This window comes from Ricinus communis, chromosome 1 (genome assembly GCF_019578655.1).
Source record: "Ricinus communis isolate WT05 ecotype wild-type chromosome 1, ASM1957865v1, whole genome shotgun sequence".
Classification (NCBI taxonomy): domain Eukaryota; kingdom Viridiplantae; phylum Streptophyta; class Magnoliopsida; order Malpighiales; family Euphorbiaceae; genus Ricinus; species Ricinus communis.
Genome location: NC_063256.1, coordinates 28,220,125 through 28,231,813, shown reverse-complemented (window position 1 = coordinate 28,231,813; position 11,689 = coordinate 28,220,125). Strand labels below are relative to the sequence as shown.

Sequence of the window (11,689 nt, the reverse complement as noted above, 5' to 3'; positions counted from 1 at the left end):
TAAAGCCCTATAATGCAATCTTCTAAGAAAATGGGAACCTAAGAGGCATATTCCTTCCTAAGGACAAATGACACCATCTCCCCTACTCCAAAAAATGCAAAATTAAATCCTTGACCCTTAAAACACTAAACTAATCAAAATCTAACACCAAAAAACCTTACAAACCCTAAATATATCCATATGTATTCATACTATTATTCCTAAAACCCTAAGACAACATTCTCTATACTCATCCTAGCTACAAGAAAACCTCTAGAAGTCTTGAGTTCCTTCCCCATATTAAAAAATCTAAAAAAACATCACCATACCCATTCCCTAATACAAAAGCCCTATAATCTTCATCATCTCTACCCATTACCTAAAAAGTCTTGATTCCACATACCCAATACTTTCAAGGACACCATTCTTGAATCTTCGAGTAATAAAAAGTCCTTAAAAGAACCTTTAAGCTTTCATTGGTAGCTCACAAAAGACTCATACTCCATTACATATCCTCCTCCTTAAATTAAACCTAAAAAACCTCAATCTTTGCACCATTCATATTTTTTTCTATTTTGTAGGTTTAATCCATCCATTTCAGAAGGTTCTAGAGCTTCTTGATGTCCAAAGAACTCAAGCAAGTCCTCTCTCACCTTAAAGTCACTCTTTTCCTTGGTTAACTTCAAAGGTATACCCCGAGGGTCGAAATCTATGGAATAAACTAGCTTTTTGTGCTTATTTACGTTCATTTCATCATATTTCATGTCCACTTTACATTTGAAAATTATTTTTGGTTTAGAAAGGCCCCAAAATAAAAGCTCTAAGCTTTTGAGAGTTTACCTCATATGGGGTAAGCCTTAGGCCACGCAAGTTGTCACTTAGCCCACATGGGCTATAGCTTACCCCACACAGAGTAAGCTCACAAAAGCTAGTTACATCCATTTTTATGATAGTCTTGGTTAATTTTAGGCCTTAAAAGATTTTACATAGTATATTGATTACTTGATGAACATGTTTAGTTTCTGTTTGGTAGATTTTCATGTTGGTTTGATATTATTTAATATGTTTAGTTAAGTTTTAAGGTTAATATTTGCTTTAATGGCTGAGTGTGTTTAATTAGTTGTTAATGCATAATTAGTAAAAGATTAGGGTGAAACATGTTTAATTTTTTTTATTGATTGTTTAGGGTTTTATGCCATATGTTTAAAGTTGTTAATTTTTAAAGGATAAAATGTATGATTTAATGTCTTTTAGGTTTTAAATTTTATTTGCATGATAAATAGGTTTATAATATGATTTAATAGCATGATTATGTTTAATTAAATATTTTGCTTTCGATTTCTTTTCTTTAGGTTAGATTTGGTAGGATTAACTCTATTTGAGTGATTATTTCTATGGTAAACATGTTTGGTTACCTTGCCTTTATAATTTTAATTATTTCATAAGCATTAGAATAACTTCCTATTTTATAAGTACAAGTTTGGTTAGCCGAAATGCGTTTAACCCCTTTTGATGAGGATGGGTTTAATTTTGCTTAGATATTATGATTATTTTTATCCTTGTTGATTATAGGTATAAGTTTATTTAGGATGCTAGTTATTCCCCTTTACATTTTGCTAATCCGTTTTGTACTCCATTAATTCCTTCCTTCCTATTCTTTATATTTGTTTTATTTATTGCTTTGGTATATTTAGATCTCACCTCACATGTTAAAGGTAAATTAGACTTAGGTTGATTGATCACTTCACATACTTATTAAAATAAATCAATTCACCAATACAAGTCCCTTGCTTTCCATGTTTTATTCACCTAATTGCTCAAAGATAAAATGAACCTGGTACCCACATGCTTAAATAAAAATGGATCAATTTGGTCACCTTGGCTTGTTAGATAAAATCTAACGTATCGACACATACCTCCCTTAAGTTTAGTGGCACCAATGTGCCTTCCATATAAGTAGATGTATGATAGTTTAGGAAGCTCTTTTCCTCACATAATGCATGGTTAAATAAGATAATAAAATATTATTATAATAAAACGGGTAGCAACTAAGCTAGGTTAGTACGATTAGAGAAACCAAAAGCCTTGGAGTCTAGTGGAGGTCGGACTATGTATCCGAGTGTGTTGGAGTGCCTAACCCCTTCCTAGCACATACCTAACATTTCCAACCCAAATATATGATTTAGAGAGGGGGAAAGTTAGGCTCTCCATGAGGAATCCCAACCGCCATTCTTCACCCTTCTTTATTTATCCCGGTTATTTTATTAGGTTAGCAACTCTGAGTCTTCTTCGATAATTCACGATCATCGCAATTGTCGTAATCCCATGATACCTCTTTCCGGACGGCTCACTTTCGAATCGAGTCTAGTACGAATCAGACAACCTTCGACATAGTGACAGAGATGCAGTCGCTTGGGGCAAACTCCGAAAAAGCTACAATCATAAGTAGGCTCGAGCATTTGATCAATATCTAACGATCAATATCTAATTTTTGATCAAACATCAACTATGAATAAATTTTAGGAACACATGTAATGAAAATATCATCATTATAAACTTGCTCTATAATTTCTCTTTGTGTTTCAATTGCATACTATTCATCTCTAACAGTCGAGATTATTCCTTGATAATACCACGACTACTCGTACCATTAAAAATCGAACAATACTTTTAGTAGAATTGTATAATATATAATAATTGACAACTCCTTATTTTTAAGGCATACTCTTACAAGAAGTCCTTGGAATATGAACACATTTCTAATAAAAAATAAGCAAAGTAGAAAAATACCTTTGCAGCAGTAGTAGTATCATTAGAAGAAGGAACCTTATCTCTAAAAGAGGAATGATGATGATCGGAACCTTAGTCCATTATTACAAAATAAATAGAAAAGGTGCACATGTTCTAACTACTTGAATCGCTAAAACATTTTAGGAAAAAAGCCTGATTGTATGTGTGGTTATGTGAGAACTAAGCTAGTTAAGATTTGGATATCTCATTGGTCCTACTAATATATGGTTCCTCAAATTTCTTCAAGGGACATTCTCTGAAAAGACCAACTAAACATTTACAAAGAAAGCCTCAAGTTGGAAATGTTCTTAGAGATCCAGTAAATATTTTAGAATATTTTATTACGAGAGCCCCAAGTAAAATGGATACATGAGAATTTAGTTCCTCAAGTTGGAAATATTCTTAGAGATCCAGAGAATATTTTAAAATATTTTATTTCGAGAGCCTCAAGTAAAATGTGTACTTGCGGATCCAGTTCTCCAAGTTAGAAATATTTTTAAAGATCCAATGAATATTTTAGAATATTTTATGAAGGGAGTCCCAATTAAAATAGGACTAAACAGGCTGATGTGTGCTAAGTCAAGCAAGACTATGACCTAAGGCAGTGTACCTATCAGTGGAGTATAGCTAACGGCGAGTACCAAGTGTCATATTCCCTAAAGAACGTGTGAACCTAAATCTACTCAATCTTCTCTGTTATCTAATCACAGAAAATAATTGGTGTTAATGAATAATTCCTAAATTAACTAATAGCTACTCTAATTGTTGTCGAACTACGTATACTAGGGAATGATTAATTCAGGTAAAGGAATAACCCTTTGGGAACTCTTGTCTCTAAGGAATGGAAACTAAGGGTGGAATTGATTGATTGAATCCAATTTCCGTGGGAAAATCTCTACACAATTAATGCCTTTCTCAAGGACACTAACATCTTAACTTAGATTAATTAGGTTGAAATCTCTTCCTAACTCTAATTACCCAAATTAGCATTATGTACCATTTAACACTATTGAGAGTTGTTAATTCTCAATCCGGTAGAACGAACACCCTATCTCTAGGCGAATTCAATTCTAGGTTGCAAAGGACAATCCAAACCTAAACATCTTTCTCAAGATCATTCAAATTTCAAAAAATCATTCAACAAGATATGAAGAACAAATCAATAAATACTTCATTGCAAACCAATATTGACAATCAATACATTCAATTCAAAATTGAAGTACAAAAATCCCTAGATAAAGAACCCCAATGGGTTAATAAGTTTAGCTAATCATGTTCATAATCACAACCAACAAGAATTCAATTATAAAAAAATGAGTAAAGGTAGAAGAACCCAAATACACCCTTGGATGAGAGTAAATAGCTCCAATTCCTCGTGCCCAATTTTGGATCGATTCTTGTTCCTCTTACTCGGATTGAAACCAATCAACAATCCTCGCCAATCTTTGATCTTCAAAGAGAATCCAAGTGAAACCTTGATCCAAGTCTCCTTTTCTCTTAGTTTTAACTCAGAAAACCCTTAGACAAAGAAAAAGATGAGTTTTGGATGTTCTAACCCTAGCTGGCCCCCTTTTTTCTCTTTTCTTTCTTTTTAAATGAATTTGACCAGCTGCCATGAACATGGCCGTGTTGATGCCCGTGTTCCTAACACGTTCTGGTGTTGATGCCCGTGTTACTCTCTGTGGTCGTGCTCCCTAAAAACCTTTTTTTCGTTGATGTTTATTGCATCCAACATGGCCGTGTTGGTGGCTGTATTGGGAACACGGCTGTGTTGGTGGCTGTGTTGGGAACACGGCCAGTGTTGAATCCAACACGACCATGTTAACCTTCCTCATGGGCATACTTAGCTTGTTTCGGCAGCTTTGACGTCCAATTATGCTCCAATTCTTCCCTTTATCATACTTTGACTTCTTTTGGACCTAATGCACACAAACAGACACATAGGGTGAGTGTTGGGACCAATTCACATCCAAATATACATAAAATCAATCTTAAAAACCCCATTTAGATTTATGTATTTTACGCACATCAAATAACCCCACACTTAGCTCATTGCTTGTCCTCAAGCAATCAAAAGTAAAAAAAGGAAAATAAACCACTAAGGAACAACACTTGAACTGATAGACAAGCTAGGGAGCTCCTGCACATATTCTTAACAAGCGCAAGTCAAACAAAAAGAAACAAAGCGATCAATTCAAGTATCACAACCAAGATGCCAATAATTCGCAAAACACTGTCTCAATAAAATTATTTAGAACCAACTCCTCACCAGATTCACTCTAAATCACTCAAAGTGTTTAAAGGGTAGTGTTTAATCGCTTAATGCATCAACTACTGCCTTACTTATTATATGCTTGCTCTTAAATCCTACTCCTACCATTTATGGAGAGTCAACAACCATGTCAAGAGGTCTTTATAAAGGTTTTAATGAGGATTAGGTAGGGATAGGTAAATTTGGTTAGAGTTGAACCTATGGTGTTCTGCAATGAAATACATGACCTGCACACAAGCCACAATGATCACAAGGGGTAAACAATGGACAGTAGTCCAAGGTGGGAAATAGGAATCAAGTCAAAATGTAAACTCTGAGAAGCAATTAAACAATTAGCTTACTTTCTTTCTTTTCATCACCCTTCCCTCTTATTCTTCTTATTATATTTTTTTTTTCTTTTTTTTTCGTCTCTTTTTTTTTTCTTTTTCATGAGGGAAGAACATGTTCTTTTGGATTGAAGTAAGCTACTACAAGATTCCAACAAATATTCCCAATAAAAACAACTCATGTGCAGAATCATAACCCAAAGCAGAATAAAACTAACTGGCAATGAAATATGATAAAAAATGGTGAAAGAGGGGGTTATCTACATAATCAATAAACGAATGAAGGCTATTTGGCTAGAATGAAAAACCTAAGTGCCTCTATCATACCAAAGTGTTAAACTCTCCTTGTGGCCCTCATAAGCATTACCGAGCAAGTTCTAAAAGTAAAGACAGTGATTTTGCTTTTGGAAATCCTATTTATGTCCATGTGATTGGGTAAAACCGATAGTGTTGAGTCTTGCGGAAGAATGTAAGATAATTAGTTTGAGTTTTGCAGTAAGTTACTTTGGTTTATTTAATTCTGTTTTGATGATTTTTGTTTGGAACCTACTCAAAAGCACACTCAAAAAAAAGTGAAAAAATTTCAAAATTTTACAAAAAATTGCACAAAGAATAAACAAATAACTGAGATGGGATAAATGAAATGTGATATATACACTAGAAAAGGATCTGAATTTCATATACAAAACAATAAAAACACGAAAACAAGTGTATATAAATATCACCATCCCACACTTGAAGGACACACTATCCTCAGTGTACAAAATATAAGAAATGAGAAAGGAAAAAAAGAACTAATACTGCCATGACTATAGCTCCGCAGTGAAAAGAGGTGCATCAGCAGGTATATCAGGGCGCTGGCTGGTTTGTGGTGGAGCAGTGGCTGCTCTTTGAGGGTCGGAAGTAGTGTCACATGCAGGAGCAAAAACCAACTGTAGAACCTAATCACCCAAGTTCACATAATTGAAATAAAAATTAATACCCAAAATGGAAAGAAAAAAATAAAAACTAAAGAATTAAAACGAAAATAAAAGAAACAAGCTTCTTTAAAGTCATAAGCTGGACTTTATTCTTTTCTTTGAATCAGAAATGGAGCGCCCAATTCACACGCTCCTCCACATCCAGTGACCCTCCAAGGTAATGCTTCAACCTCTGCCCATTAACCTTGAGATTTCCCTTTTCCGGATGATGCACTTCAACCGCACCATAAGGGAAGACTTGCGTCACTATAAATGGCCCCGACCAACGACTCTTCAGCTTCCCTGGAAATAAACGGAGACGAGAGTTAAATAACAACACACTATCTCCTATGTTAAATTCCTTCAAATATTTCAATCGCTTTTCATGCCATTGTTTGGTCTTCGCCTTGTAGATTGTTGAATTTTCATAGGCTTGTTGACGCCACTCCTCTAGCTCATTTATTTGCCACTGCCTTTGTCTACCTGCGCTATCCAAATCAAAGTTAAACGATTTAAGTGCCCATAACGCTTTATGTTCTAGCTCCACAAGTAAATAACAACCTTTTCCATACACAAGCCAAAAGGGAGTGAACCCTATAGAAGTCCTATAGGCGGTTCTAAATGCCCATAAAGCATCATCTAGCTTTGTAGTCCAATCTTTCCTACTAGCTCCTACAGTCTTCTCTAAAATGCGCTTAAGCCCCCTATTAGTAACCTCTACTTGCCCATTCGTTTGTGGGTGATAAGGCGTGGAGAATCGTTGAGATACTCCATATCTTTTAAGCACTTTCTCAAGTTGAGAATTACAAAAATGGGTTTCCCTATCACTAATTAATGCTCGAGGTTTTCCAAACCTAGAGAATAGTCTCTTAAGGAACCTCAAAACTACCCTAGCATCATTAGTAGGCAAGGCTTGTGCCTCAGGCCATTTAGAAAAATATTCAACAGCCACCATTATATACTTGCATCCATACGAAGAAGGAAAAGGACCCATAAAATCAATGCCCCAAACATCAAAAATTTCCAACACTCGTATACTATGTTGGGGCATTTCATCTCGGGCAGAAATATTACCTGACCGCTGGCATGCATCACAAACCTAGACATATGCTCGTGCATCTTGGAAGATAGTCGGCCAATAAAAACCAGCATCCATAACCTTCCTGGCCATATGGTTTGCAGCTTGGTGTCCACCAACCGGTCCCTCATGACAATGCTTGAGAATTTGAATGATCTCCTCCCCATATACACACCTCCTGATAATTTGATCTGCATAAATTCTAAACAAGAAGGGGTCATCCCAAATGTAATACTTCAAGTCAGCAAAGAATTTCTTCTTTTGCTGGCCTGTCATACCCTTTGGGAGTACCCTTGCAGCTAAATAATTTGCATAATCAGAAAACCAAGGAATAGTGTTTGCCACTTGCATTAAGTATAGGTGCTCATCCGAAAAGAAGTCATCAATCTCTTTCTCATTAAGCTCCTCCAAGTGCGGGTTCTCTAATTGAGAAAGATGGTCTGCTGCAAGATTTTCAGCTCCTCGTTTGTCCTTAATTTCCAAGTCAAATTCTTGTAACAGAAGAACCCAACGAATCAATCTTGGCTTAGAATCATGCTTTGAAAATAAATACCTTAAAGCAGAATGATCCGTGTAAATAATTGTCTTTGACAGCACAAGGTAGGAACGGAATTTGTCAAAAGCGAACACGATAGCTAGGAGCTCCTTCTCTGTGGTTGTATAGTGTTCTTGGGCATCCGTAAGTGTCTTGCTAGCATAGTAAATAGGCTACAATTTCTTCTCCTTGCGTTGGCCTAAAACAGCTCCAACTGCAAAATCACTAGCATCGCACATAAGCTCAAAGGGCAGCTCCCAATCAGGAGAAACCATGATGGGAGCCGTGGTTAGTTTTTCCTTTAATAACTCAAAAGCTCTTAAACAATCATAATCAAATTCAAAAGGTATATCTTTTACTGGCAATTGAGTTAAAGGCCTAGGAATCTTAGAAAAGTCCTTAATGAACCTTCTATAGAACCCTGCATGCCCTAAGAAACTTCTAACAGCCCTAACCGAAGTAGGGGGAGGTAGTTTACTTATAACTTCTACTTTAGCTCTATCTACTTCCAACCCTGCATGTGACACTTTATGTCCTAAGACTATACCCTCTTGGACCATAAAATGACATTTTTCCCAATTCAACACAAGGTTAGCTTTAATACACCTAGCTAACATCCTTTCTAAATTTTGCAAACAATGGGAAAAAGAGTTACCGAATATAGAGAAGTCATCCATGAAGACCTCCATCGACTCCTCTATCATGTCATGGAAAATGGCCATCATACACCGCTGAAAGGTCGCAGGTGCATTACACAAGCCAAACGGCATCCTCCTATAGGCAAAAGTGCCATAAGGACAAGTGAATGTCGTCTTCTCTTGGTCTTCTGGTGCTATGGGAATCTGAAAATAATCAGAAAAACAGTCAAGGAAACAATAATACTTATGGCCTAAAAGCCTCTCAAGCATTTGATCAATAAAAGGAAGGGGAAAGTGGTCCTTTCGGGTTGCGTCATTCAAGCGTCGATAGTCTATGCAAACCCGAAAGCCCGTTACCGTTCGTGTAGGGATCAGCTCCTCCTTTTCATTTTTCACCACCGTCATGCCCCCTTTCTTAGGAACCACCTGCACAGGACTCACCCAAGCACTGTCAGAAATAGGGTAAATTAAACCTGCATCAAGAAGTTTAATTACCTCCTTTTTAACCACCTCTTTCATATGAGGGTTCAAACGCCTTTATGGCTGCACCACCGGTTTGAACTCATCCTCCATCAAAATCTTATGAAAGCAGTAACTCGAGTTTATTCCTAGTATGTCAGCCGTCTTATACGCAAATGCCTTTGCATACCTTTTCAAAATACACAACACCATCTCCCTCTCCTCAGGTGTGAGATAAGCGGAAATAATAACCGGTAATTGCTTTGCTTCATCTAGGTAGGCATACATTAAGTGCGCTGGCAACTCTTTCAACTCAAGAACGGGCGGCTCCTCCAAAGAAGGCTTCAGCTTCTTTACTCCTGACCTGTCAAGATCAACAAAACCATCAGTCTTTTCATCATTAACATCAGCAGCTAATAAGTGCTCTAGCTGCTCCAACACTTGTTCATTGGATAAATTATCCTCATTTTCTTGCATCGCCACTTGCAAAGGATCATCAATCATTATTTCCTGCAATTGAGATTCCACAATATCATTGATAAAATCAATCGAATGATGCGACCATCATGCTTATATGGGTATCTCAAGAATTTAGTCAAATCAAATGTAATGCTCTGATCATCTACCCTAAGTTCCAGCTTTCCGCTACTAACATCTATCAAAGCTTTAGATGTAGCTAAAAATGGTCTACCTAGGATCAATGGGACATCACTCTCACCATTCATATCCATGACAACAAAATCCACAGGAAATATAAATTTGTTAACTTTAACTAGCACATCCTCTATAATCCCTTTTGGGTACTTAACAGTTCTGTCTGCTAGTTGTATACTCATCCTAGTAGGAGTTAGCTTAGAAGTGCTTAGTCCTAACTCCTCAAACAATGAACTAGGCATCAAATTGATGCTAGGTCCCAAATCAGCTAATGCTAGCAATTTCAATTTATCCCCAATCAAACAAGGTATAGTAAAACTCCTTGGATCGCGTCGTTTGACTGGAATCTTGCTCTGAAACACTGTTGAGCATTCTGCATTCAAGGTCACCAATCCTAAATCCTCTAACTTCCTCTTGTTGCTTAGAATTTCTTTTAAAAACTTCGCATACTTTGGCATATGCGAAATAGCTTCAACAAAAGGCAAGTTAATCCGCAGTTGTTTAAAAAGATCTAAAAATTTACCGAATTGCTGATCAACTTTATCCTGCTTGAGTTTTGCAGGATATGGAATGGGAGGTTGGTATGGCCTCGAGGGGATCTTCTTCAAATCCTCCTCTTCAACTGCTCCCTTTTCTTTCTCCTCAGGCTTGTCTTTCTTTTTCGACTCATCCACCTGCACATCAGAATCATCATTAGTGAAAGGCTTAGATGGACTAGAAAGTTCCTTGGCATGCTCCCTTGGATTAGACTCTGTGTTACTTGGAAGCATGCCTGGCTGCCTCTCAGCCATCATCCTAGACAACTGCCCAATTTGAGTTTCTAATTTCTGAATTGAAGCTTGTTGATTCCGAATGGCAGTGTTCGTTTATTGAAATCTATTCTCTGAAGTTGCAATGAACTTTGTCATCAACTCTTCCAAGTTAGGTTTCTTCTCTTGACTACCTTCTGGTTGATAGGGAACAGAATGCATAGGTTGCTGCGGATGCAACCTCTGATATCCTAGTGGACCTTGGTTATTAGAATTCCTCCATCCAAAATTAGGATGATTCCTCCACCCTGGGTTGTATGTATTGTTGTAGGGATCATTCTGCTGCCTACCTGCATAATCAACATGCTCAACGTTAGAAACATTAGTTGGCATAGAAGATGCAAACATACCTCCCGCTTTACAATTGGCTCTGTAATGCGGTCCACCACAGAATTCACATCCGGGCTAAACTGCTTGGACCGGCATCTGAAGTTGTTCTATTTTTTTGGAAAGTAGCTCTACTTGTGCTGCCAAGGCTGCTGTAGGATCTGCCTCAGCCCGATATACAACGAGCTTTGGACCTCTAGCCTGTAGAGTTTACCACTAATAAGTGTTGATGGCCATCTCTTCTATCAAATCCTAGGCTTGCTCAGGTGTTTTGCTATTGATAGCTCCCCCTGCAGCTGCATCTACCATTTGTCTAGTGGCTGTATTCATGCCACTATAGAATGTCTGCACTTGCATCCAGAGAGGAAGATCATGGTGTGGGCAACACCTTAACAAGTCCTTGAAGCGCTCCTAGGCTTCATACATTGATTCTCATTCACCCTGCACAAAAGAAGATATGTTATTTCGCATTTGAACAGTCTTAGCAGGAGGAAAATACTTATTCAAAAACTTTTCAGCCAAAGAAGTCCAGGTAGTGATCGCTCTTGGTGGATCGCAACCATCTTTTCGCTCTATCCCTCAAGGAAAAAGGAAACAGCCTCAACCGTATGGCATCATCAGTTGTTCCATTAATCTTAAAGGTATCACATATTTCCAAAAAGTTGGCGATATGCTCGTTCGGATCTTCGCTCGCCAATCCTCCAAATTGCACCGTATTCTGGATCATCTGGATTACATTTGGCTTTATTTCAAAATTTCCACGGGAGGCCTCACTATCCCAGTTTGCGTCCCTGCTAGAGAGGGCCTAGCAAACTCGTACATGGTCCTTTCATCATTACCTCCATTTGCATTGTGGTTCTCCA

The 11,689-nt window shown here is 37.4% G+C and overlaps 1 protein-coding gene and 1 non-coding gene across 2 annotated transcripts; one reads left to right on the top strand and one right to left on the bottom strand.

The window, feature by feature from the left end:
- Nucleotides 1-9,114: 9,114 nt before the first annotated feature.
- Nucleotides 9,115-10,481, bottom strand: LOC125369930. The gene is made up of 3 exons (XM_048373353.1): nucleotides 10,214-10,481; nucleotides 9,663-10,159; nucleotides 9,115-9,546 (listed from the first exon to the last, which is right to left on the bottom strand). Exons 1-3 carry the CDS (start codon nucleotides 10,479-10,481, stop codon nucleotides 9,115-9,117), a joined length of 1,197 nt encoding a protein of 398 aa, XP_048229310.1.
- Nucleotides 10,482-11,193: 712 nt separating this feature from the next.
- On the top strand, nucleotides 11,194-11,299 carry LOC112534186. Its single transcript, XR_003078491.2, has one exon. It is a non-coding gene; the product is annotated as a small nucleolar RNA R71 (small nucleolar RNA).
- Nucleotides 11,300-11,689: the final 390 nt, after the last annotated feature.